General features: G+C 35.5%; 1 protein-coding gene across 1 annotated transcript in view; it reads right to left on the bottom strand.

The window, feature by feature from the left end:
- Window positions 1-20598, bottom strand: part of GTF2B (general transcription factor IIB) — a 31614-nt gene extending 11016 nt beyond the window's left edge. Inside the window, exons 1-2 of the mRNA XM_081306887.1 lie at window positions 20441-20598; window positions 15503-15609 (exon numbers count right to left, since the gene is read on the bottom strand). Coding sequence (XP_081163013.1) covers window positions 15503-15609; window positions 20441-20457 — 124 coding nt within the window. The 5' untranslated portion in view covers window positions 20458-20598. The remainder of the gene's footprint in view (window positions 1-15502; window positions 15610-20440) is intronic.
- Between the last annotated feature and the right edge of the window lie 3090 nt (window positions 20599-23688).

Below are 23688 nucleotides of genomic sequence, written 5' to 3'. Positions count from 1 at the left end.
CCCACTTCCCATTTAACAAAACAAAAACAAACATTCATGAGACAAAAATTACTATGACCTTTAAATCTAGTTACTAGATTCAAAAAGTTTTTTGAAAAGTCAAATGTCATCATTTGATTAATGATGACAATCAAATCATTAACTTACAATTTTATTTATTATTTATTTATTTATTTTTGCAGTATTGGAGATTGAACTCAGGGGAGCTCTAACACTGAGCCATACTCTCAGCTCTTTTAAATTTTGTCTGAGACAGGGACTGGCTAAGTAAGTTGCCCAGGCTGTCCTCAAACTTGTAATCATCCTGTCATTAGCCTCCTGAATCACAGGGATTACAAAGTGCATGCCACCATGCCTGGCAATTTACAACTTTCAAGTAATCCCATCGGACTGGGAGGCTGAGGCAGGAGGATCATCAGTTCAAAGCCAGCCTCAGCAACAGCAAGATGCTAAGCAACTCAGTGAAACCCTGTCTCTAAATAAAATACAAAAATAGGGCTGGGGATGTGGCTCAGTGGCTGAGTGCCTCTGAGTTCTTAATGTATTAAGAGAATATGGCAAATGAAAATGCAGGTAAGTATGCCCACATCTTTTAAGTCTCTCTACAAATGCAAAGATAAAGCAATAGTAAGCCAAGATACTTCAGAGTATTTTCCTTCTGGTCCCAAAGTACTTTATCATGAGTTTCTTTTCTGCTTGCTTCACACTGTCTTACAAAAAAAAAAAAAAAAAGATAAAATGGCCGTGCCTGGTGGTGCACACCTGTAATCCCAGTGGCTCTGGAGGCTGAGGCAGGAGGATAGCAAGTTCAAAACCAGCCTCAGCAATAGAGAGGCGCTAAGCAACTCAGTGAGACTTTGAGTTGGGGACATGGCTCATTGGTTGAGGCCCCTGAATTCAATCCCTGGTATACCCTCCCCGCCAAAAAAAGGACAAAATGGATATAAAATAATAATAATAATAGCCTCATAGTATAAATAGAAAACCCAGCACTGGGTAGTAATGTAATTTTTTCACATACATGGGACTGATCTAAATGATTCATTCAAGAATCGCTATTTGTAGGAAGGACAGCTCAAACTATCCACTGGTTTCCAGTGTTGGGCTTTAAGGTGGAGGCAGGGAGGAGGTAGTTTACTCCATTTTCTTATTGTGACTTTGATGGAATCAACAGATTGTGTCTCAGATATTTTTAAGCCCCTGTGAGGATCTTTCACAAAATTTTCAGAAAGATCCCACTTTGCTCTTTCATGGGACAAATGTAAACATCAAGGAATAAAAACTGTCAGGACTATAAGCTAAAAAATAAATAATAAATTCAGCCTTTTGAAGGGATTATCAACATTCTCTTAAAAACAAAAACTCTTAAAAAAAAAAAAGACTCACTGTGTTAAGAACCATTCCCCCCCCTTTTTTAAATTTTTTTTAAACTTATTTAAGTATGCAAGTACTCTGCCACTGAGCCACAACCCCAGCCCCCATTCCCTTTTTGAACAGCTCAAAACAGCATTTGTAAGGAATTCTCAAAATAAGTTACATAACATACCATGAAACTACAACTAGCCTAGCAGATTAAATGAAAGAGTAATGAGAAATAGGGCAGGACCATTCAGAAAAAAATATAAAGACTTAAAAGAAGTTCCATTTAAAGAAATCTAAATGAGATAGTATTTTAAAAAGTTGCCCTGGAAGAGGGCTGGGGATATAGCTCAGTTGGTAGAGTGCTCGCCTTGCATGCACAAGGCCCTGGGTTCAAACATCAGCACCCCACCACCACCACACATGCACACAAAGTTGCCCTGGAAGAAAATTGCAATATAAAATCTTTTCTAGAGGTAAGTAATACAAGGCAGCCATAATGCCTCAGTATAATTAGGCTTTGACAGGAAGAAGCCTGTCAATCATTAAATATATATATACATACAAAAAAACCCTCACATATCCTTAAATGTACTAGAAACAGAACTATAAAAACTTCTAGTTCCCTTCTAAACTACATTGATTTTTGTATAATCAACACCAGATAGAAAGTCTGTATAAGACTTTAAATAGCCAAAGTAATAGCATTACTTTTATGTATATAAAATATTAAACAATCATTACTCTTTCCCTCCACCTACAGTATGATCTCTAACACTTTTAATCAAGTTCCTCCATCCAAATAAGTAAGCATATCCAATATGTATATTCATGCATTACACCCATGTATAACTCAATCCATATATTAGGGTGTCTAAAGAGTAGTAATAAGACATTCCATCACATTAAAGAGAATATGAATTTCACCTCTTTCAAAAAAAAAAATTAAAAAGCACTCTTACCAGTTTAAAGTTAGTCAGTTTGGGCACCTATCTTATGATTTGGCAATTCCATTTTTAAGCATTTACCTACAAAAATCTCATATAAGAATGTTCATAGCTGCTCTACACACATTTGCTAAAAATTATAAACAACTTCAATATTCATAAACAAGAAAATGTATACAACAGAGTATCTCTAAATAAACTATTAATATATGCAATAATGAGCTGGGGTTGTACCTTAGTGGCAGAACACTTGCCTACCATGTGTGAGGCACTGGGTTTGATCCTCAGCACCACATAAAATTTTTTTTAAAAAATACTGTGTCCACACACAACTATAAAAAAATATGCAATAACAAATGCATTTCAAAACATTATTTTGCCCCCAAATTTCATACTGTTTGATTCCATTCAAATGAAGACCAAACTGGGGTGGATTGGAAAAGAGGTTTAAAGGAACTCCTGACATGAGGGAATTGGAATACACGTTTTAGTTAGGGTGTTGGTTTCACTATTTATGCACTGCCAAAATTAAACTTTGTATTTGGGATCTGTGCATTTTGTAGTATATATAATTGTACCTCAACTTAACTTCCACCAAAATACTCTTGATTTTGAATCAAAGTACACCATGCCTATATATTTGGAAACAACAGCACAATTTTATTAATATTCTTGGACAAGGAATACTCTTCTCTTCTTTTGGATTTCAAAGTATACATATATGTAGCTCAGAACATTAGAACTGGATTTTTTTCTTATTAAAAATCTCATTTGTTGCTGGGCGTGGTGGCTCATGCTTGTAACCCAAGCAACTTGGGACACTGAGACAAGAGTTCCACAAGTTTGAGGTCAGCCTCAGCAACTTAGCATGACCCTCAGCAATTTAGCGAGATTCTGTCTCAAAATTTAAAAAGGGATATATACAGCTCAGTGGTAAAGTCAGTAGTGGTTAAAGTGCCCTGGGTTAGATCTGTAGTACTGGGGGGGGGGGGGCGGTTAGAAAAAACTCATTTGCTAACTAGTAATTGCTAGATTTTATATGATTATATTCAGGTACTATTAATTTTTGAAATTTGATTTGGATATTCTAGCTAGAGAACCCCATCAGTAGCAAACAACTTCCTCCATTTCCAATATCTATTCTATAAAGTGTTGGTTAGAACTTTCAAAATTATGTTCCTGATTTTTAACAGAAATATTCCAACATAATGCATTTAAGTCATGAGTAAACTGAAATAATCCTTCTATTAAACCATGATTCTATTCTATGTCTCTTACATTAGGAAAAACTATTACCTTACAGACCACAGTGTTTCCTAGATACCATCTGATTATAAAAGCTGACCATAGTTGTTTTAGATTATTCTTCTTGTAATACTTCTGTGTAGGATAAATTACACTTGAACAACAAATTACTACAAAAGCCTAATAGCTTAGAATGAAGATTTCTTATTCATACTATGTGTCTACAGATGAACAGCTGGGGGCTTTCTATGCCATCATTAGTCAAGGTGTTGAAATCTCTACCACCTGAGGTATCACCAGTCACCATAGTAGGAAGAAGGAAATGAGGCAAATTTTGCACTGACTTGTTTCTGACCCAAAATAACATTAACATTACCATTCACACTCCACTGGCCAAAGCTAGTCAAGCAGCCATGCTTAACTTCAAAGGAGAAAGGGAAGTACAATCATACCACAATACCTCAAAGGAAAAGAACCCAGAATGCCAGTGAATAGTCATCAATACTGTTCCATATGACAATTAGCAAGCATAACTCAGCACTGAATTTTCAGGGATATATGTATAAATTCATGAAAAAAGAATGTTCCAAGACCACCTTCTTGTACCAAGTGTGACAAGCTGAAATTTCAGTTAACTTCACTGTATTTGGGCATTTGTCACAACAAAAATCTGTCAATATGACTTCAAGTCCTCTGAAAGTAACCATTTTAGTGGTTGGTTGGTTTGTGGTATTAGGGACTGAACCCAGGGGTGCTTTAGCACTTAGCTACATCCCTAGCCCTTTAAAAAAATTATTTATGTATTTTTTTAGGTAGAGTCTCACTAAATTGCTGAGGTTGGCCTTCAGCTCATGATCCCCCTGCCTCAGCCTCCTGAGTTTCTAGAATTACTGTGCCTGGCAGTTAGAATTATATCCCCAACCCTTCTTATTGTTTGAGACAAGGTCTCCCAAATTGCCCAGGCTAGCCTTGAACCTGCAATCCTCTCATCGCAGTTGCCAAGTAATTGAAATTACAGGTATATGCCGCTGTGTCCAGCTTAATAAAATTTTACAAATGTTAAAAGGATATATTTCCCAGTGATATTCAGAATTCCTGACTTGCAACCCTGATGTTTTCTGCTAGCTATAAAGTTTCCATCTATTGTACCTTTAGTATTTTATCTCAGTCAATGGGATCTTCAAGTACAATGAAGAAACCCTCATCCCCAAATCCAAAATGCTCCAAATTCCAAAATATTCAGATGAGGGACACTCTACTGGTAAATACACAAATATTCAAAAATCTGAAAAATTCCCAAATCTAAGACACTTTTGATCCCAAGCAGTTTAGATAAGGGATCATAATGGATATTTTATCTTCTTCTATCCTGTGGATGTGTCTCTATTTTTTCCCTTTGGTTTACTAATTCAATTTTCTAGAATAAATCTGCTAAGTGTGTTGGTCTCCTTGTGTTGTTTTTATTTCTTTCTGACCACATTTTTTTTTTTTTTTTTTGCATGCACGCATATGCTAGGAATTGAACCCAGGGTGCTTTACACTGAGCTTACATTCCCAGCCTCCCCGTTACCCCATCACTGCTGTTTTTGAGATAGGATCCCACCAAGGTGTTTAGAACCTCACTAACTTGCTGAAGCTGGCCTCGATCTTGCAGTTCACCTGCCTCTGCCTCCTGAGTAGCTGAAATTACAGGCAGGTACCACTACATTTAATAGAAACATTAGGGAAGTTTTAGCTAGCTCACTGCTAAAATAAATTAAATATTTTCTAAAACTTTCTTGTGGTAATTAAACTATGTTAGGGGCAGAATTTTCAGCTAAGTTCATGAGATCACCATAGTCTGTATTCATAAGCCTCAGCTTGGTTTTTATGCTTATGCATCCTGTAATAAATAACTGTTAATTGGTGTTCAATGGTGTAATGTTATAAAATCTTCCAATCCACAACTACCAGTACTCTCAGTCAAGAAAAACTCCCAGTACAATTCCACAAGTGTATTAGAAAGGTTACAGGTAAACCAGGCACAATATGGTGCATGCTTGTAATCCCAGAGACTCAAGGGGATGAAATAAATAGATGCCAAGTTCAAGACCTGCCTGGACAACTTAGTGAGGCTATTTCAAAATAAAATAAAAAGGGCTGGGTCTAAAATCATGGATATAATGCTTCTGGGCTCAGTTCCCAGTACCAAATAAAAAGGGTGGGGGTGCTACAGGTAGGACCACTATAATCAAAGGAAATATAAGGGTAACTTGAGATAGAAAAACACTTAATAGTCTAAACTAGTGTCACCCAGGATCCTCCTTTTTGACAAACCAGCATCATCACTTCTTGAATTTTGTAGCATTTGATGGCTGTTGGTAGCTCCCTCCATCAAGCTTGCCTCTTAGCTACTGGGAAACAGAAAAAAAGAACCCTTCTCTTCACGGGGCAGGATCTAGAGCCCCACACTTCTCTTCTACATATAACCCACTGGTTAAAATACAATCACAAGAGATCATACCCCTACAAAGTAAGCTGGAATATAGGATAGCTGGGCAGCCACATAAAAACTCAGGGACTCTATTACTAAAGAAAGAATGGGGAATGTATTTTGGGAAAACACAACAGTCTCTTCTACATAGAATAACAGGGTCAGGGGAGAGGGAAGATGAGAGAAGAATGTCCAGTAAAATCAAAGAATTCTGCCTTATATTTGGACAGAAACCATACATGAAGAAAACTTAAACAGACTGCTGTATTTATCATGCAAGTCACAAACTATAAGTCCAACCTAAAGCATGTTGTAGTATAATATTAAAACTATAATGGCTAAGGTAGCAATATTAGTAGTGCAGGGAAAAACTACAACACACTCAAAACAGCAATTAGAGAGGATCTGATTTTCTAGCCTCTGGTAATAAAGGAATTTTTAAAAAGGAAATATGAAGAAAATTGTCCAGAGTTTCAATTGTTACCTTCTTGGAAACTAATCTTATTTAAACATTTTGGGCCAGACACAGTGGTACACACCAGTAATCCCAGTGATTTGGGAGGCTGAGGCAGGAGGATGGCAAGTTCAAGGCTAGCTTCAGCAACTAAGCAAGATCATACCTCAAAAATAAATAAATAAATAAATAAATAGGGCTGGGGAGACAGCTCACTGCTAGAATAATGCTCCTTGCTTCAATCCCCAATACCTGCCCCCCCACACAGAATACCACCTCCACTAGAGAATTCTGAAGTAGAAGTCTTAGAGCAATATTTCCAAATTACTTTTTCATATCTCACTTTTCCTCCAATAGAGGCAGTCTGCAGCAACATCCAAGTTGAGGAACAGAGTCTAGTTGCAGATCTATCCTAGCCTCAGCCACAATAAATTTAGTCATTTACATTACATACTCATACTTTTCAGGTACCTATCGCTATGGCACCAGTTTTTCTCTGTATTTGAAATAACTTTGTCTATATAAAATTGTTACTCATTCTTAAACATGGCACTTCACTATAAATCCAACAGAAATTTCCTCAGGAAGTCACCACTTTTGGTGGGGCAGAGGGGTAATGGGGATTGAACTCAGGGTCACTCAATCAGTTAGTCACATCCCCAGCCCTAGTTTTGTATTTTATTTAGACAGGGTCTCAGTGAATTGCTAAGTAAATGCCTTGCTACTGTTGAAACTGGCTTTGAACTCAAGATCCTCCTGCCTCAGCCTCTGGAGCCGCTGGGATTACACGCCACCATGCCTGGCTACTACTTCTTTCATTTGTATTCTCACCATACATGGGAGATCTGAAACACATTTTACCACAAAGCCTTGCTTATAAAGTCTCATTTTTCTTTTTTTTTTTTTTATTGATTATTTAAAGCATTACATAGCTCATGATATATCATCTTTCATACATTAGACTCAAATTGTGTTTTGAACTCCCATTTTCACCCCAAATATAGATTGCAGAATCACATCTGTTACATATTCACATTTTTACATAATGCCATATTAGTGTCTGTTGTATTCTGCTACCTTTCCTAACCCCTACTATCCCCCCTCCCCTCCCCTCCCCTCCCATCTTCCCTCTCTATCTCCCCTGCTGTTGTTCAATTCTCTCCCTTTTTTTTCCCTCCCCCTTGCCCCTCATATCCTCTTGTAATTTTATGTATCCTTGAAGGTCTCCTACCATTTCCATATGCTTTCCCTTCTCTCTCCGTTTCTCTCCCCCCATTCGTCTTTGTTTACTGTAGTCTTTTCCACATGCTCTTCCTTCCTGTTCTGTTCTTAGTTGTTCTCTTTATATCAAAGCAGACATTTGGCATTTGTTTTTTAGGGCTTGGCTAGCTTCACTTAGCATAATCTGCTCTAATGCCATCCATTTCCCTGCAAATTCAAAGTCTCATTTTTCTATCCCTCTCAATGACCAGCACAGTGCTTAACAGAGACATATAACAAAGACAAAAGGCCCAAGTCTTACAGACTTGTATTTAGGTGGCTCTGTCACTTATTGAGATATGAAATTTTTTTCTTCTGTTCTAGATGTGTCTGAGCCTCAGTTCCCCCTTCTGTAAAATGGAATAATTATCTCCAAGAGCAATGTGTTAATCAAGTAAAATTAGTAATTTCCTGATGCGTAAGAGAAAATTATATCCAAATTAAAAATTCTAAAATAGGCAAGAAAGCTGTATCTGAAGGATTACAAGGGATGGAAAGCAAGAATCCTAAAGAAAATACAAATAGGCCTTCCTTTAAAAATGTAACTTGGCTATATTACACTAAGTCTATATTTTTTCCCTATGGAAATGCTGTTAATGATAATTTAATGATGGTAACCCAATAATCTTTAAAATATAACTGGTGTATTAAATATGCCAGACCACAGCAATCACTCAAGAATATAATATAACTGATGTTACGAAGAAAAGCATCTCAAATTCAGAATTACTTTTTTAAAAATAAGATTATGAAAACAAGAACACTGATACTCCCAAAATACATACAGTGGAATCTCATACTAAAATCATACATGTTTTATACATATTTCATTTGACTCTTAACAATTCTGAGGTATGCGGTATCTGTTTTTTGGGTAGAGGAAAAGGAGACATTTTAGAGATGAAGAAAGTTGGACTTGACTGTATTTACACAGCTTATTAACTATTAGTCAAGCTTAGCTGTTGTCTTCTAGTTATATTAGGATTCATGAAGACAGAATTACAAGATACATATTGTAGAGGAGTACATTCTGTAGGTCACAAAGAAAATATAAAGATGGGATGAAAGTCAAGTAGTACAGAAGGCCTCAAAAATGTGGTAAATTATCAAGTTAATAAAACAGATTTGTGTTCCTCAATATGTCACCAATGTATGATCTGCATTAGAATTTTTGGGATTGAAGTCTAGAGTCTTATTAAACATATTCCCAGCTGACTCTTAAAGCATGTTCATGTTTCAAATTCACTTGTGTAAACAATATATATAAATTTAGGGAGGAGAGGTCAAAATTGACTATTTCTCTTTTCCAAATTTAACTAAAACTATTTTCCAGTATTTTCCTTATATTGCTTTTAGGAACAATGAAAGAACTTAAATTTTAATGATATTCAAAAAATGGCTTTAACTAGAAATGACAACTCTAGTTTTAAGCAAAACTCATGGTGAAGTCTTTATTTATAAAAATCATTAAGACCAAGTATTTTTCTTCCTTCTGCTGGTGCTAGGGGTTGAACCCAGTGTCCTGTGCATTCTAGCCACATATTTTACCCCTAAACTATATCCCTAGCCCCAATTTCATATTTTAACAGCTACTACAGAACCTTACTTAAATACCTTGCTGATTATTCTCAATGTTTTAAGTACTGTACAAGGTCAGATTTATAAACAATCTGATATTAATGATTATACTGCCACCTACTGTTCCAAATTTTAAAGTGACATAATACTACTATTAGAATCCCGTGGAAGAAAAAAACCCCACAAAAACAAAAAACCAAATCCAAAACCAAAACAGTGCTATTACAACCAATAGTTTTGTGGTAGGAACAACAAAGCTTTGCTTTAAAAACTAGCTCTGCTTAAAGCTACTACCAGCATCTTAAGTATCACCAGTAAAATAAGAGTTAATGCCAAATGATAATGTTATATTTAAAACAAAATTCCTATAATTCAAATGAAAATGAAAAATCAATTAGATAACTACTAAACATTAAATAGTTATGGAAATAGCATTTAAAAAATCTTCAAAAATCAGAAACAAGGATTGGTGTTGTGGCTCAGTGGTAGAGTGCTCATCTAGCATGTAGGAGACACTGGGTTTGATCCTCAGCACTACATAAATGTAAAATAAAGATATTGTATCCACCTAAAATTAAAAAAATAAATATTTTTAAAAAATCAGAAACAAGAACTGAGATCATCGCTCAGTAGCAGAGTGCTTGTTTGAGGCACTGGGGTCAATCCTCAGCACCACATAAAAATAAATAAATGAATGAATGAATGCATAGAAGGATTGCATCATCCACAACTAAGAAAATATTTTTAAAAAATTAGAAACAAGCTACAGATAAAATCAAATACTATACAGCTATATACTAGGAGAAAACATCAAATAAACAAAGCATGAATTAGAAAATGAGTGAAGTACAGGGTTGTCCAAACACAATTCTGAGTTTCCATTTCTGAAATTGGTAATTAAACTGCAGACTATTCAAAATAGTTAGTCAACAAATATAGTATAATCTTACAAGTTTTAGACAGTATAAACTTTTTTATGGCAAAAATAATCACACCATGTATACTAACACAAGAAAATGATTGTTGTCTGGATTGAAATTCCTGTGACTATCAGTATCTCAAATATGAAAAAAGGCCCAGATATTATACCCTTAATAGGTTGCAAAAGTTTTGCCCAGTTTGATTTATTTTCTGTTTCCTTAGCATAACAAGTATAAGACTGAATTGAATTGGTAACAAAGAACATATGCCTTTAAACCATGAAATGATAAAAGTTCAATTGCTTATATGATAGTATCTAAATTTATTATTGACTGATAATAATGTGTGTGTATACACATTGAATGTCATTTCCAATTAAACTGTATTCAACTTAATTTGCTTGATAATATTCTCAGTAAAACGGAACTTTGTAAACTCTTCTCCACCTATCCTTGTTTGGTCATAGAAAAAATTCTTTTTTTTTTTTAAATATCTTCATTTATTTATTTATTTTTATGTGGTATTGAGGATCGAATCCAGTGCCTCATACTGCAAGGCAGGTGCTCTACCACTGAGCCACAGCCCCAGTCCAGAAGAAATTCTTGACTTGAAAGACATTTCACATATTTTATCACAAAGAGCCTATTGCATATTTTAACAGTTACATTTTATGTCAGAAGAACCAGTATCATGAAGGATATACAGCTATAAATTACAAGAAAGAATAAGAATTATAAGTTACAAAAAGAATATCTTATATAGTTACATTTTTAAAATTTCTGACCTAAAATTTTTACCTAATAGCTTAGGCTGAAATAAAATATAGTTCTGGTACTGGAGTTTCAAGGCAAAGCTAAAATAAACATCATTTCCTTTAGCTTGGTATAACAGAAAAATGCAAGTAAAAATGAGGAATATGAGTACAAGAAAGCATATAAACTTATGAATTATATCTTCTTTCTCTAATTGATTAACCTTATCCAACTATCATGCTGGTTGAAGTTGAAGTGAGGCTGATGAAAGGCTGGAACTATAATGAAGCATTTTTGCCCTATTTCTTTTTAAACAGTTACAGAAGTAAGAGTTAAGAAGCAAAATTAGGGGCTGAGGATGTGGCTCAAGCGGTAGCGCGCTCGCCTGGCATGCGTGCGGCCCGGGTTCGATCCTCAGCACCACATACCAACAAAGATGTTGTGTCCGCCGAGAACTAAAAAATAAATATTAAAAAAAAAATTCTCTCTCTCTCTCCCTCTCTCTTTAAAAAAAAAAAAAAGAAGCAAAATTATCTTCAATTTCAATTCTTTCTCACTCTTACAAATTAATTATTCTATATTAATACTTTGGAAGAATTAAAATGCACAAATTTAACTCAAGGGTTAATAAATAAACATTTTCTACAAAGGGCCATACTGTAGATATGGTTCTATGGGTCAAAAGGCAAAATTGAGGATATTATGCAGGCATTTATATAAAAGAAGAATCACTAATTCATTATTTATGAAATTTAAAATAATTGAGTGACATTTATTTTAATACATATCTTCCAATGAAAATTATTTTTGTTCGTACCATTACTTACTTGGAGTTCAAAGTTAGTGTTTCCTGTCATCAAAGTCACTCACAAATATTCACCTCTCAAGCACTGATCAATAGTGATGACAAGCATATAATTTTAATTGAGCATATTTATTGCTTAGAAGGCATTTATAGGATTTCATTACATTCTTCTGGTATTCTCCTTTTCATGTTGTTATACTGTCCATTAATTGCTTTTTCTTTTCTTTTTTTGTGGTACTAGGAATTGAACTTAAACCCTCACACATTATTAAGAGTGCTCTACCATCTCTAGTCCTTTTTAAAATTTGAGACAAGATCTCCTGAGTTGCCCAGGTTGGTCTGCAACTTGAGATCCTCCTGTTTCAGTCTCCATTGTGATTATCTTTTCAATTTAAGGTCAGAGAAGTTTCTTAACTACATAGGTAATTGTATTTTGAAACATAAATATCTCCTTTATATTTTCATCCAGGTCTGACAAACACTGCTGAAAATATAGCTTGAGCTCAAAAAATATATCAGCTGCAAATCTGTGTGGTAAGAAACATCTTCTTGTGTTAACTTCTGACAGCACTTGGAAATATATAAAAGCAATTTGACATTATTTTGATTCCAATGATGATAGCTATTGTCAAACTGACTTTATAAGTACAGGTTTCATATATAAGCACTGTTTTTCCTTGCAATTCTAAGTAGAATTTAATAATATTAATCTATAAATTAACATGTAAGTTTACAGCAAAAGCTAATTTCCAAAGTCACTGAATATTCAATAGTAGTAATTGAATGCAGCATGATTCAGAAAGATTTCAACCTTGGACGTGAACTCAAACAAACAGCACAACTTTGTCACTACTAAGCCACTAAATTGTGTATGTGGTATGGCAAGTTAGGACATACAATTCTATTTCTAACAAAAAATAAATATGCAGAATTATTAAGTCCATGAGAATGAAGTTAACTGTCAACACTACTGGTTTAACAAAAAACAGATTAAAATCTTTTCTACAAAGTACCTGCTAATGAATAATATAATTAATAATCACAGACCTTAAGCATGTTACATTTTCATAATCTTTAAAATTTTTGTCCAAATATGTCTTCTGATCCACACATACATTTACCACTATCAGGTACAACACACCTTAGGAGATTCCATTGGGTAGTATTGAATTAGTATTTTCACAACTTCTTTGAAATTATTTTCTCCTATATTTGTTCCATGCAGACAACTCATGGAAGTGAATTCTTGTCACTTCAATCTCAGTACTGACATGAATAAACTACTGAACAGTATTAGTAATACCTGTATAGTCACCATGAGCAAAGAAAATATACTTGAAACAATTTGCCTTGATTTTTTTTTTTTTGCCTTGATTTTTAACTAACTATTGGAGATGCTCTTAATGTCCTCAATTCTTTCTTTCTTTATTATTTATTTATTTCTAATACCAGGGATTGAACCCAGTGGCACTTAAGGACTAACCACATCCCCAGTTTTTTGTATTTAGAGACAGGATTTCACTAAAGTTGTTTATCAATGTCCTCAACTCTTTAAGCAACTGTTCTTGCTGCAAAACTAACAATCTTAAATAAATTTATTTTCTCTGGACACATTTCTTCAGCTGTTGCAATCAAATACAAATTAATTAACTTATCATTAATAAACGGTTTTTATTACTTAAGCCTTTCAAGTAAAGCAAACCTTTCAAGACTTACTTGAGTTGCAGCCTCACCTTTATTCTTTTATTTTTGTGAAGAAATTCCACTGTAATCAAATATTCTATTTTACATTTTTTTCATGACTATTGTTTTCCTGAGTTAAGAATATTGTGATTAAATGTTTTACATGGTAAGTTTATGAAGTCTTTTAGCACAGGCACAGTATCATTGTGTAATAAATACAAAGCATTGTTATCTTAACTCAATAACAAAATAATTCACATGCCACTGTGACTTAAAAGCATGACATTCATAGTTCACTTTTCTTGTTTTGACATGATAGGTATGCAATGTAATACAAATAAATAAATGTTGCATTATGGCAATATGCATGGCACTCAAAACACTGTTGAGTTATAACTGCATCGTTGTGATTTGTTGTGTGCCGAGTAGCTGAAACAAGTAACGAGAGCAACACATATGATTTCTGCTCCAACTAATAAACTGCTATTATAATATGAAAGCAAGTGAGTGTAGCTGTGTTCCAATAATCTTTATTTATGGATACTGAAATTTGAATTTGATATTATTTTTCTTGTGTTCCAAAAGAATATTATTTTTTTCTCAACCATTTACAAATGTAAAGTCATGCTGTGTGGAGGGGCACACTCCTGTAATCCCAGCAGCTTGAGAGGCTGAGGCAGGAGAATGAATGTTTAAAGCCAGTCTCAGCAACAGCAAAGCGCTAAGCAACTCAGTGAGACCCTGTCTCTAAATAAAATGTGGAAAAGGTCTGGGAATATGGCTCAGTAATTGAGTGCCCCTGAATTCGATCCCTGATAACCAGCCTCCCCCCCCGCCCCCCGCCAAAAGTAAAGTCATTCTTTAGCATGCAGGCCATATAAAAAACAGGTGCTGACTCATGTTTGCCATTCCGAAATTGAAATAATTTTATTAATGCAGGACAGAAATCTGGCTCCTATGTACATTAGGGAGCCAGACAGCAAGACTACCTAAACCTCAGTTTCCTCATTTGTAAATTGAAGATATTGGTGTTCACTTCACACAAATTGAAGATATTGGTATTTAAAAAAAAAACTGAATGAAGACCTACATAATTTAGAACAGTATCTAGTCTAATGTCAATATATTAGTCATTAATATCATTGACTGAGAATACAATTGCATATGGATTCCAATTCCTATTAGCAACTCTGTATGTTTTAAAACTCCCACTACAAGCAAGTAGCTTTTTTTGATGAATAGTATAGACATTCTTAAAGACAATTCCACAGTACATCTCTACCAAAGTTTCTGTTATACTTCTCAGAATCCTACTAACATTTTAATTCTCAAGTAATCTGAACTGCTGAGGACTATAAATGTAGCTTAGTGGTACAGGAGTTGCCCAGTATGGGTAAGGCCCAGGTTTCCATCCCAAATAACACAAAAAACAAAATAAATAAATTGATCAGTATTACATCATAAGCCTACCATAAAAATAACTACTCTAAATTTCTTCAGCATATCTAGATCAGCTAAATATTAGGAATAAAAGTAAAATATTAAGAAATATTTGAACAATATTAGTTTAAAGTATGATTCCAAATAAAGGTTATAACAAATCTTTTTTGTTAACTAAAAGACACTGAATAAGACTCAGTACAGATACACTCTTATTACTCTGAAATAAATCATGTTTATTTACTTTCTAAAGTATATAAAACCCACAAGTGTTGGATTAATTTATTTGTTTTTGACATGCATTAAGTGTCATGCCCTCATTTAACCCCCACCAAAAATTTAAGATTAAAGACTTCATTTCTTTTTGATCACCTCCCACTCACATTGAAAAATGCATTGGTTTATACAATAAAATATGATACTTCTGAATTATTTTACTCTTATTTCTCTTAAATTTTTTTTTCAAAAAATATGAATTACTTATGGGGGAAAAGTTAAAAAAAGAAAAGAAAATTTGGGAAGAAAAAAAAAAGCAAAGTATCCTAATCCTAAGTAATTTCTATTAAAACCATAATAGCTACTTACCTACAACCAGACCGCATTCAGGACAGATCATATCACCAGCTCTGTAGTCCTCCACTAAAATTGCATCTGGATGGTTTGGACATGTGACTCTTGGAAGAGCATCCAAACTAAATGGAAAAATATTACATTTTTATATCCTCACAAGCAACATGTAACAAAATAGTCTTCTGAGAGAAAAAAAGACTTTGAACACTTTTCCAATACTATAATTTCAGCATATTTAAGCTAAATATTCAAAGTATACATTCCATTTAGGTTACTTTAATCAATGAAGATAGTACTATCTGATTTAGATTATATGATACAAAGTTCAAATTTATCTAGTAATTAGCATGTAAATTCCATTAGAATTACCTTTATTGTAGTAGTTCCTGACTTGCAGACATAGAAGGCTTTCAAAGCTTGAAAACAAGTGTTTCTTAATGAGCCAGCTACTAAGATTTTTAAAAATCTTGATCAATAGTATAACAACAACTAGCTACCATTAATAGCCTGCAGTGTTTATAAATAACCATCTGGTTTGTACCCTTGCCACTTATTTCTTCAATTAGAAAATACATTTCAGACCTCTGTTTTTCTGTTTGTCACCTTAGTAACAGATTTAGAAGCATACACAGAACCCAATAGGAATATAAATGAAAGATGGTAGGTACAGTTCTACTGAACTTAAGATTTGATGATTTCATCTAATCCAGAATTGAATTTTTAACATTCAAGAAATGGTTTCAAAGCTAAGCTAACTAACAGACTTGTGATACTAATAATTTGATCAATCATTTTATCTTGAGCAAGAAAGCAATTTTGGGAAGAAAACCCTATATTATCTGACAAATCAGCTTTAAAAGCAACAAAGAAAGAAGTTCATTGGATTAGATGAAGGGAAGAGAGAGGGATGGGAATAAGACAGTAAAATGAATCAGACACAACTTTCCTATGTTCATATATGAATACATGACCAGTAAAACTCCACATCATGTACAACCACAAGAATGGGATTCTAGTTAAAACAAGTTATACTCCATGTATGCATAATACATCAAATACACTCTACTGTCATGTATATCTAAAAAGAATAAATACATTTTAAAAATAATAAAATAACAAAAGCAACAAAGACACTTAACATAAATTTAATAATTATTTCTGGGAAGTAAAACCTCACAATCACAAATATTTGCTATCACTGAAGCCCCTTTTATAAATTCACTTCAAATAATACAATAAATTGGTATGTTATGGCTACCATCTAAAAGACAAAAATCATGGGCTGGAGTTGTGGCTCAGTGGTAAAGCACTTGCCTTGAGCGAGCAAGGCCCTGGGTTCAATCCTCAGCACCACATAAAAATAAATAAATAAAAGACAAAAATCAACTGTTTTTATAGTATGTAAATAGGTATTCGTAGTGTTGGATAAAGTTCCTCATGACAGCAAATACAATTCAAAATGTTAACTATAATCGTAGAAGGTGAACTGGAAAACTGATCATCATCCATAACCTCACATTTATATTATTAAGCTAGCCAGAACATATTTCGGATCTTCTGAGAAAATAAGGTAGAAATTGCTTTATATTCGTACTTATTCCATAAATTTCTATTAGAAAACTATGTTAATAGTATGTAGGTATAAATCATGTCAAATTGTTAAAACAAATAAAATGATACCAAAATAAAAGTAATTACAAACGATAAAATGGGAAGCTATATGGAACAGAGTCTGCAAGGGACTGGTATAGTACTTTGGCACTATTAAAATACACAGAAAACCTAAAAGTGCGCATCTTCAAGACAAGTTAAGTGAAGAATAAGGTAGGAATTTTATACAAAATTGAAAAAGTATGAACTATTTAAAAGCAACAAAGAATAGAAGTTCATTGGATTAGATAAAGGGTAGAGAGAAGGAAGAATGGGAATAAGAAAGTAAAATGTGGGCTGGGGATGTGGCTCAAGTGGTAGCACGCTCGCCTGGCATGTGCGGGGCACTGGGTTCCATCCTCAGCACCACATAAAAATAAAATAAAGATGTTGTGTCCACTGAGAACTAAAAAATAAATATTAAAAAATTCTCTCTTCTCTCTCTCTCTTTCAAAAAAAAAAAAAAGAAGTAAAATGTATGAACTAGTTACACACAATAACATGGATTAATCTCAAAATACTGATCAAGAAACTAGACAGAATACATATAGTATTTAAGCTTTAAAATGGGCAAACAGATCTACAGTATTAGAAGTCAGGATGTGGTTTTCTTTTGGAAGGAGTAATGACTAAGGACACAAAACAGACTTCAGTCGTGTCACAGCTAGTGGTATATGATTTCTTAACCTGGGTGGTATATACTCACTTTATAACTGAACTATACTTACAACATGCGTGCTAACTTCATAAAAAAAGGAAAGAGCAAGGTTGCAAACAGGGTTTACATTGGCCACTTTAGGAAGGGAAGAGAGATTAAAACTATAAACATGTTTGTTAAAATATGACCAATAGGAAAACACCAAGAAACTGGTAATGATGGCTGCTATAGGGAGAATTAAATGGCTGGGAGGTAGAGAAGGAGGAAGACTCCTTTTTACTATAAAGTCTTCTGCACTTTTGCTTTCCATAGGTTACCTATCCAAAATAAAATTAAATCGTCCTAAAGCAGTCAACTTGTAATTAAATTACCCACAAATGTAAAAGGAGAATCAAGAATGAGGCAGTAGAGCCAGATACACCTATAATCCCAGCAGTTGGGGGAGGCTGAGGCAGGAGGATCAAGAGTTCAAAACCAGCCTCAGCAAAAAACCAAGGCACTAAGCAACTCAGTAAGACCCTGTCTCTAAATAAAATAGAAAAAATGGCTGGAGATGTGGCTCAGTGGTGGAGTGACCCTGAGTTCAATCCCTGTTCCCACTCCAAAAAAAAAAAAAAAAAAAAAAAAAAAAAAAAAAAAAAAAGAATGAGGCAATAGAGGAATAAAGAGAAACAATAGGGAAGGATGGTAAAAATACCACCAATGACATTAAATAATTTAGACTACCAAGGTATCAGATAATCCCAAACCTCTTTTTATGCCTAACATGTATTGGGTGCTGTGTATCTAGTGCTATACATTTATTTATTTTATTATGATCAATTTTCAAAAGAGCCCTGCAAAATAGGCACTATTTCCATTTTAAAGATTATGGTCAGAAAAGATTTGCCTGAAGTCACAGAATAAGTGGTAGAGACTAGTTTTGAACTCAAATGTGTTCTCTGTAAAAATACCAGGCAGTTTCATAGCTAAATGACTCTATATTTTCCTCAGGGAAACAAAAAAATGCTAAAGTTAGAAATCTAACATTTACATTTCTTTGTAGAAAGGTACAACTTTCCACTTTCTCAAGCAGAAAAACTTGAGAGATGAGTAACGGCAATGGCACATAAATTTAAAAGCTGAACATATAGAAAAAAAAATTTCAAAAATTATTTTAAATGAAAATAAAGACAAAAGAGTGCGTTCTTTGGGCAAAGAATCTAATCAACGAATTTACCATGTGTACTATTTACCATACCATTTTTACAAATAAAATTTCACGCTCTATTGTATACAAAAACTGTGCCTAAATATGACCACATTCACCTACCAGATCTACTAAGAGAATTTAAGTACTATTTGGATAATTTAGGGAAGCTAAAGTTTCCCATTTATCTACAAGGAAGCTTTACCTGAAGAACCACACCCAGACAGAATCAGCATTCAATCACAGAATTAGAATCAGTAAACAAGGGTGTCATTGGCTTTAAGTTATTTCCAAACAGGACATTAGCTAAAGCTGCTCCCCACCTTACCCTTTAAAAAACAAAACAAAACAAAAAAAACAAAACATAAAATAGTAAGTCTTGGCAATGAACAGAAAGAGCCAGGATTTCTTCAGCTTACTATTTTGTGAACAATGCTTTTCAAGGGTGAAACTGATCAATTTCACAGATAAGAGGCTCTCCCCAACCAAAAATAAATAAATAAATAAAAATTGTGCAAAGCCTTCCTTCCAGAAGCTGAAGACCCTGGCTACTTTTAGTACATTATGAGTTAAATAGAGACCAATTTTGTGTAATAGAAACAGGTTATTTTAAACACTACATTTGTCACTAACTTGTGGGGGAGGGTATCAACATTGGCATGACTCAGTTTATACATATGCAAAAATACTAATATCTAGCTCATGGTGATAATGAGAAATATAATTAGGGTCTGCAAGCATTTTTCAGGTCACAAGGTTAAAGCCTGTGTCGAAGGACATTGCATGTATTTCCTGTAGATACGCGTACATTACATTTTAAAAATATATTACTTTCCCTGAATACGTAAAGAATTTTCTGTAGGCAAGATTTTCAAGAGTACGCAGACAGCGACATCCTTTAGCAGGAAACTAATCAATTCTTCGGAAATGCCTTAGCTTCCACTTTCGGAGGACCACTGGGATGGTAATCAGTTTCCATCTGGTTGACCAATGCTGACGTCCCCAACTTTCTTAGCTGTCAGACCGATAGGGGCCTGGAAATATCCGCTTCCCGCTCTTTGGAAGGGAGGAATTTAGGACCCTAGGGTTGGATGGGCCACAGATCGAAAAGCAAACGTAGAAAAACACGGACAAGATAAAAAAAGCGGAAATATTCGCAAAAGACGCGAGGCCAGGGGCTGCGGACACAGGAACACACAGGAGACAGAACCTGTGTGAGAAGACAATCCAGGACCCTGGGGCGGTAACACGGAGAACTCGGTACCCCCTGCGACACCCTTGACAGTCCAGCCGTCTGGAAGTGCCTTTGTCCGGGCCGGCCGGCCGGCCAGTACCGCAACCACTCCCCATACCTCCGGGACGCTGAGGCCGATGCGGCCGCCCGGAAAGTGGCCTAGAAATCCCCGGCACTCCCCGCCCGCCCCTCAGCTAGCCGGGCTCGGCCAGACTTACTAACCGGCTGGTAGACGCCATCTTCGCGGCCACTACAGTTCCAGCAACAACAGCTGCGCTGGAAACAGGAAGAGACTGTGGCGGCTAGACGCTCCAAGACCGGCTTTTATAGGAGAATCGCCCACGCAGTCGTAACAGGGCGCGGCTACGGGTTGGGAGAAGGGCCAAATATAATGAGATCCGGTGCGCCACGTGCTTTGCGTTTTCTTATTTTCTTGCTGCGTTTCAGTAATTCGCTATGTTGTTGGGCGAGTCACGAAACTACCCAGAAGTCTCAAGGGAACTCTGCAAACAGGTTGCATCATAGCTACTCTTAATCTGACCGAGTTAAAGCACAAAGAAAATCCTGGCCTTGTGGAGGGGGGCAAAGCCCGCCTCCCTAACGACTAACCATTCCGTTTCCACCCTCGAGTCTATTACTCTCGTATGAGTACATTTCTTTCTTGTCCCCTGGGAATGATTCTTTTTTACTGAGAGATATGGAATAAAAAGAGAGAAATTAGCTTATGTCATCCAGAACAGATGTCAATTCAAGCTGTGTCTTTGGCAAGCATGCTGTCTTCGTAGGCACGTCCTTTAGCTCATGGGTGTAAGGTTAAGAGTGTCTTGCATACTCTTTCAGAACTGGCAGGAGATGAAACAAAACCTTGTAACTGCACTCTGTGCTGTGAGGCAGAGATATGGCCCCTGCTCTGATCGTTTGCTCCCCCTCCCCCATGGCCTTTGCAAATAGCTGATAGCTAAGTACAGAAAACTTGAGGGAACATCTGAATACAGCACAAAATCTCCAGATTTATGGGCCAAACTAACGTCAAAATGGTAGTAATAATAAGGCTTTGCTGGAAATGAACCACCCAAAATGTAGAAATTGGAGGAAAGGGCGCTTTGTGGTTTCCCAGGGGAATGAGGATTCAGATATAGTGACCTCTTCATCTTCATTTAGGGATGGGACTTGAATGCTGCTGAGCACACATTGTTTTCTTTAGCACAAGTAAGAGATACCAGCTAATTTCCTTAGAAAGAACAAGGAGTGTTCGAGGCAGGAATTAGAAACTGAAATCTAATTGGGATGAGGAACATGTTTTCTTTCTTTCTTTTTCCAATCTTATGTTCCCTAATTCTATAATAGAAAATTTGACTGTACTACTGTGTTCTTTTTTTTCCATAGTTAGTAAAAGTTTTAATAATGTCAACCCATTTCATCTGTGCCAGTGGAATCAGGAAAGGGCTTGGGGATGATCCACCTCAATCCAGTAGAAAGTTTTCATGGTAAAGTATCTTGGCTAGTGGAAAAAGAGGAGAAGGGCAACTAGGCATCTCTCAAGGATCAAAAATAAGGATCCAAACATAAGGATACCTGGTGAATTCACAGTAGGTACTCAACAGTATTGGTTGAAGGAAGAAATCATCCAAGCAATTTAACACACTGATTAAATTATTCCTGCTCCACCTGAGTATTTTTTATCTGTCATACCTTGTAAGGATTTCTTTCATATTAAAATAGCTGCTTAGGTAAGTCATTTCTTCATTTTCTTTTGTTAGTATGGCATACTATAAAGCATTTTCATCATCATTATCCTATTTAATCTTTATTTCTGATCCTGAGATTAAAACACTCGCACATGCAAAACTGAGGTTCTATCACTTAGAAATCATGACTTAGGATAGCAGTTATCAAAACTCCTAGTTTGTAATCAATGATATTTTATTTAAATCAAGTATGTAAATTAATTAAAATAATTTAATTATGTTAATTCTTTAACTGAACACAACTTTTTAAAATTAAAATTTATTTTGTTTCTGTGAAACCACAACTTGATATGCTAATTGTAGTTCTTCTAAAGTATAAAATATTTTACATGCCTAATAAATGATTTAAAATTTTTTGTAGTCTACTAGATTTAACTTTTTAAAAAATAACTTTATTCAAATACAGTTATGTTGAGAGCCACCCCCAGTCAGGATGGCGCTTGGCATTGCCAGAAGGAGTGGTTGAGAGGTGACTCCAGCCATTAAGATGATGATAGTTAAGCTGTGCATAATTGCTGTGACTGGATGATGCTGGATTGAGACAGGCTGTGTATTCAGTTGTATATGGACCCCTGCTGTCCGGCAATAGGGCGGCTCCTGCTGCCTCTGCCCCCCCCCACCCTACTTTTTAGTTCTTGTGGAGTTCCCCTTGAGTTCTCCCAGAGCCTGGTTGAGGGTGGAGAGAGTTCTGGGGAGAGCCCGTTCCTGTTTGAACCTACAAGTGCCTCGTGGCGGATCGGTTATTTGAGCCCAGTCAGACTGAGGCATAGTTATATACCATACAATTCCTCTGCTTAAGAATAAATGGTTTTTAGTAATTTTATGCAGTTCTGCAACCATCCCCATTGTTGGGTGCAGAGCAGGCTGAACAGATGTTGGCTGCAAGATAGCCCACACACTCAAACCCCCCTCTATCTGGTCCTTTATCACCTGTTTGTGTCAAGTCCTGCTTAAGGCTGAGCACTCAACCCCCCTTGGGCCAACAAGGCAGCTTGCAGACCCAGAGGCCTCATTAGATTTGGGCTATAAAAACTCCCTCCTGCCAGTCCCCTCTCTCTCTTGCGCTCTCTCTCTCTCTCTCTCTCTCTCTCTCTCTCTTTGTCTCTCTCTCTCTCTCTCTCTCTCTCTCTCTTTGTCTCTCTCTCTCTCTCTCTCTCTCTCTCTCTCTCTCTTTCCTTCCTTCTTTTCTCTTTGTTGCACTGCTGCAATAAAGATCTTTTGGTCACTCCGAGTGTTGTGGTCACTTTCCTTTCACCCACAATTTTGGCTCACTTCTGTCACCCTAGTAAGATCCTTCATGCTGGTTTATAGTAAATGCCTACTGAAATCCCTGCCCCAGAAACCACTAGTTTACTTTCTCTATATATAGATTTGCTGTTTCTGGACTTTTCGTGTAAATGGAATCACAACATATGTCATCTTTTGCGTTTGAATTCTTTTACCTGGTATAATATTTTGAAAGTTCATTATATTTACCTCATGGCCTCACTTTTAGAAACAACGATATGTAAATGTCTGTTACAGAAGTGTCCAGATAGTGATGGTGAAGAGGATGGCAATTTCCTAAATTAAGCAAGGTTTGACAAATATTTATTTGGAAAATTTAAAACATATTCTGTTGGATGTGGAAGAACAGAGGATTCGGTGAAATGTATGACGACATGTGACTGGACTCTACTGGAGATGGGATGAGGTACCTAGAACATTGCATATGCTTCATGT

This window comes from Spermophilus citellus (assembly GCF_964194105.1).
Source record: "Spermophilus citellus genome assembly, chromosome: 9".
Taxonomy (NCBI): Eukaryota; Metazoa; Chordata; class Mammalia; order Rodentia; family Sciuridae; genus Spermophilus; species Spermophilus citellus.
The sequence above is the reverse complement of the archived record's forward strand: the minus strand, read 5'-3'. Positions and strand labels throughout refer to the sequence as shown.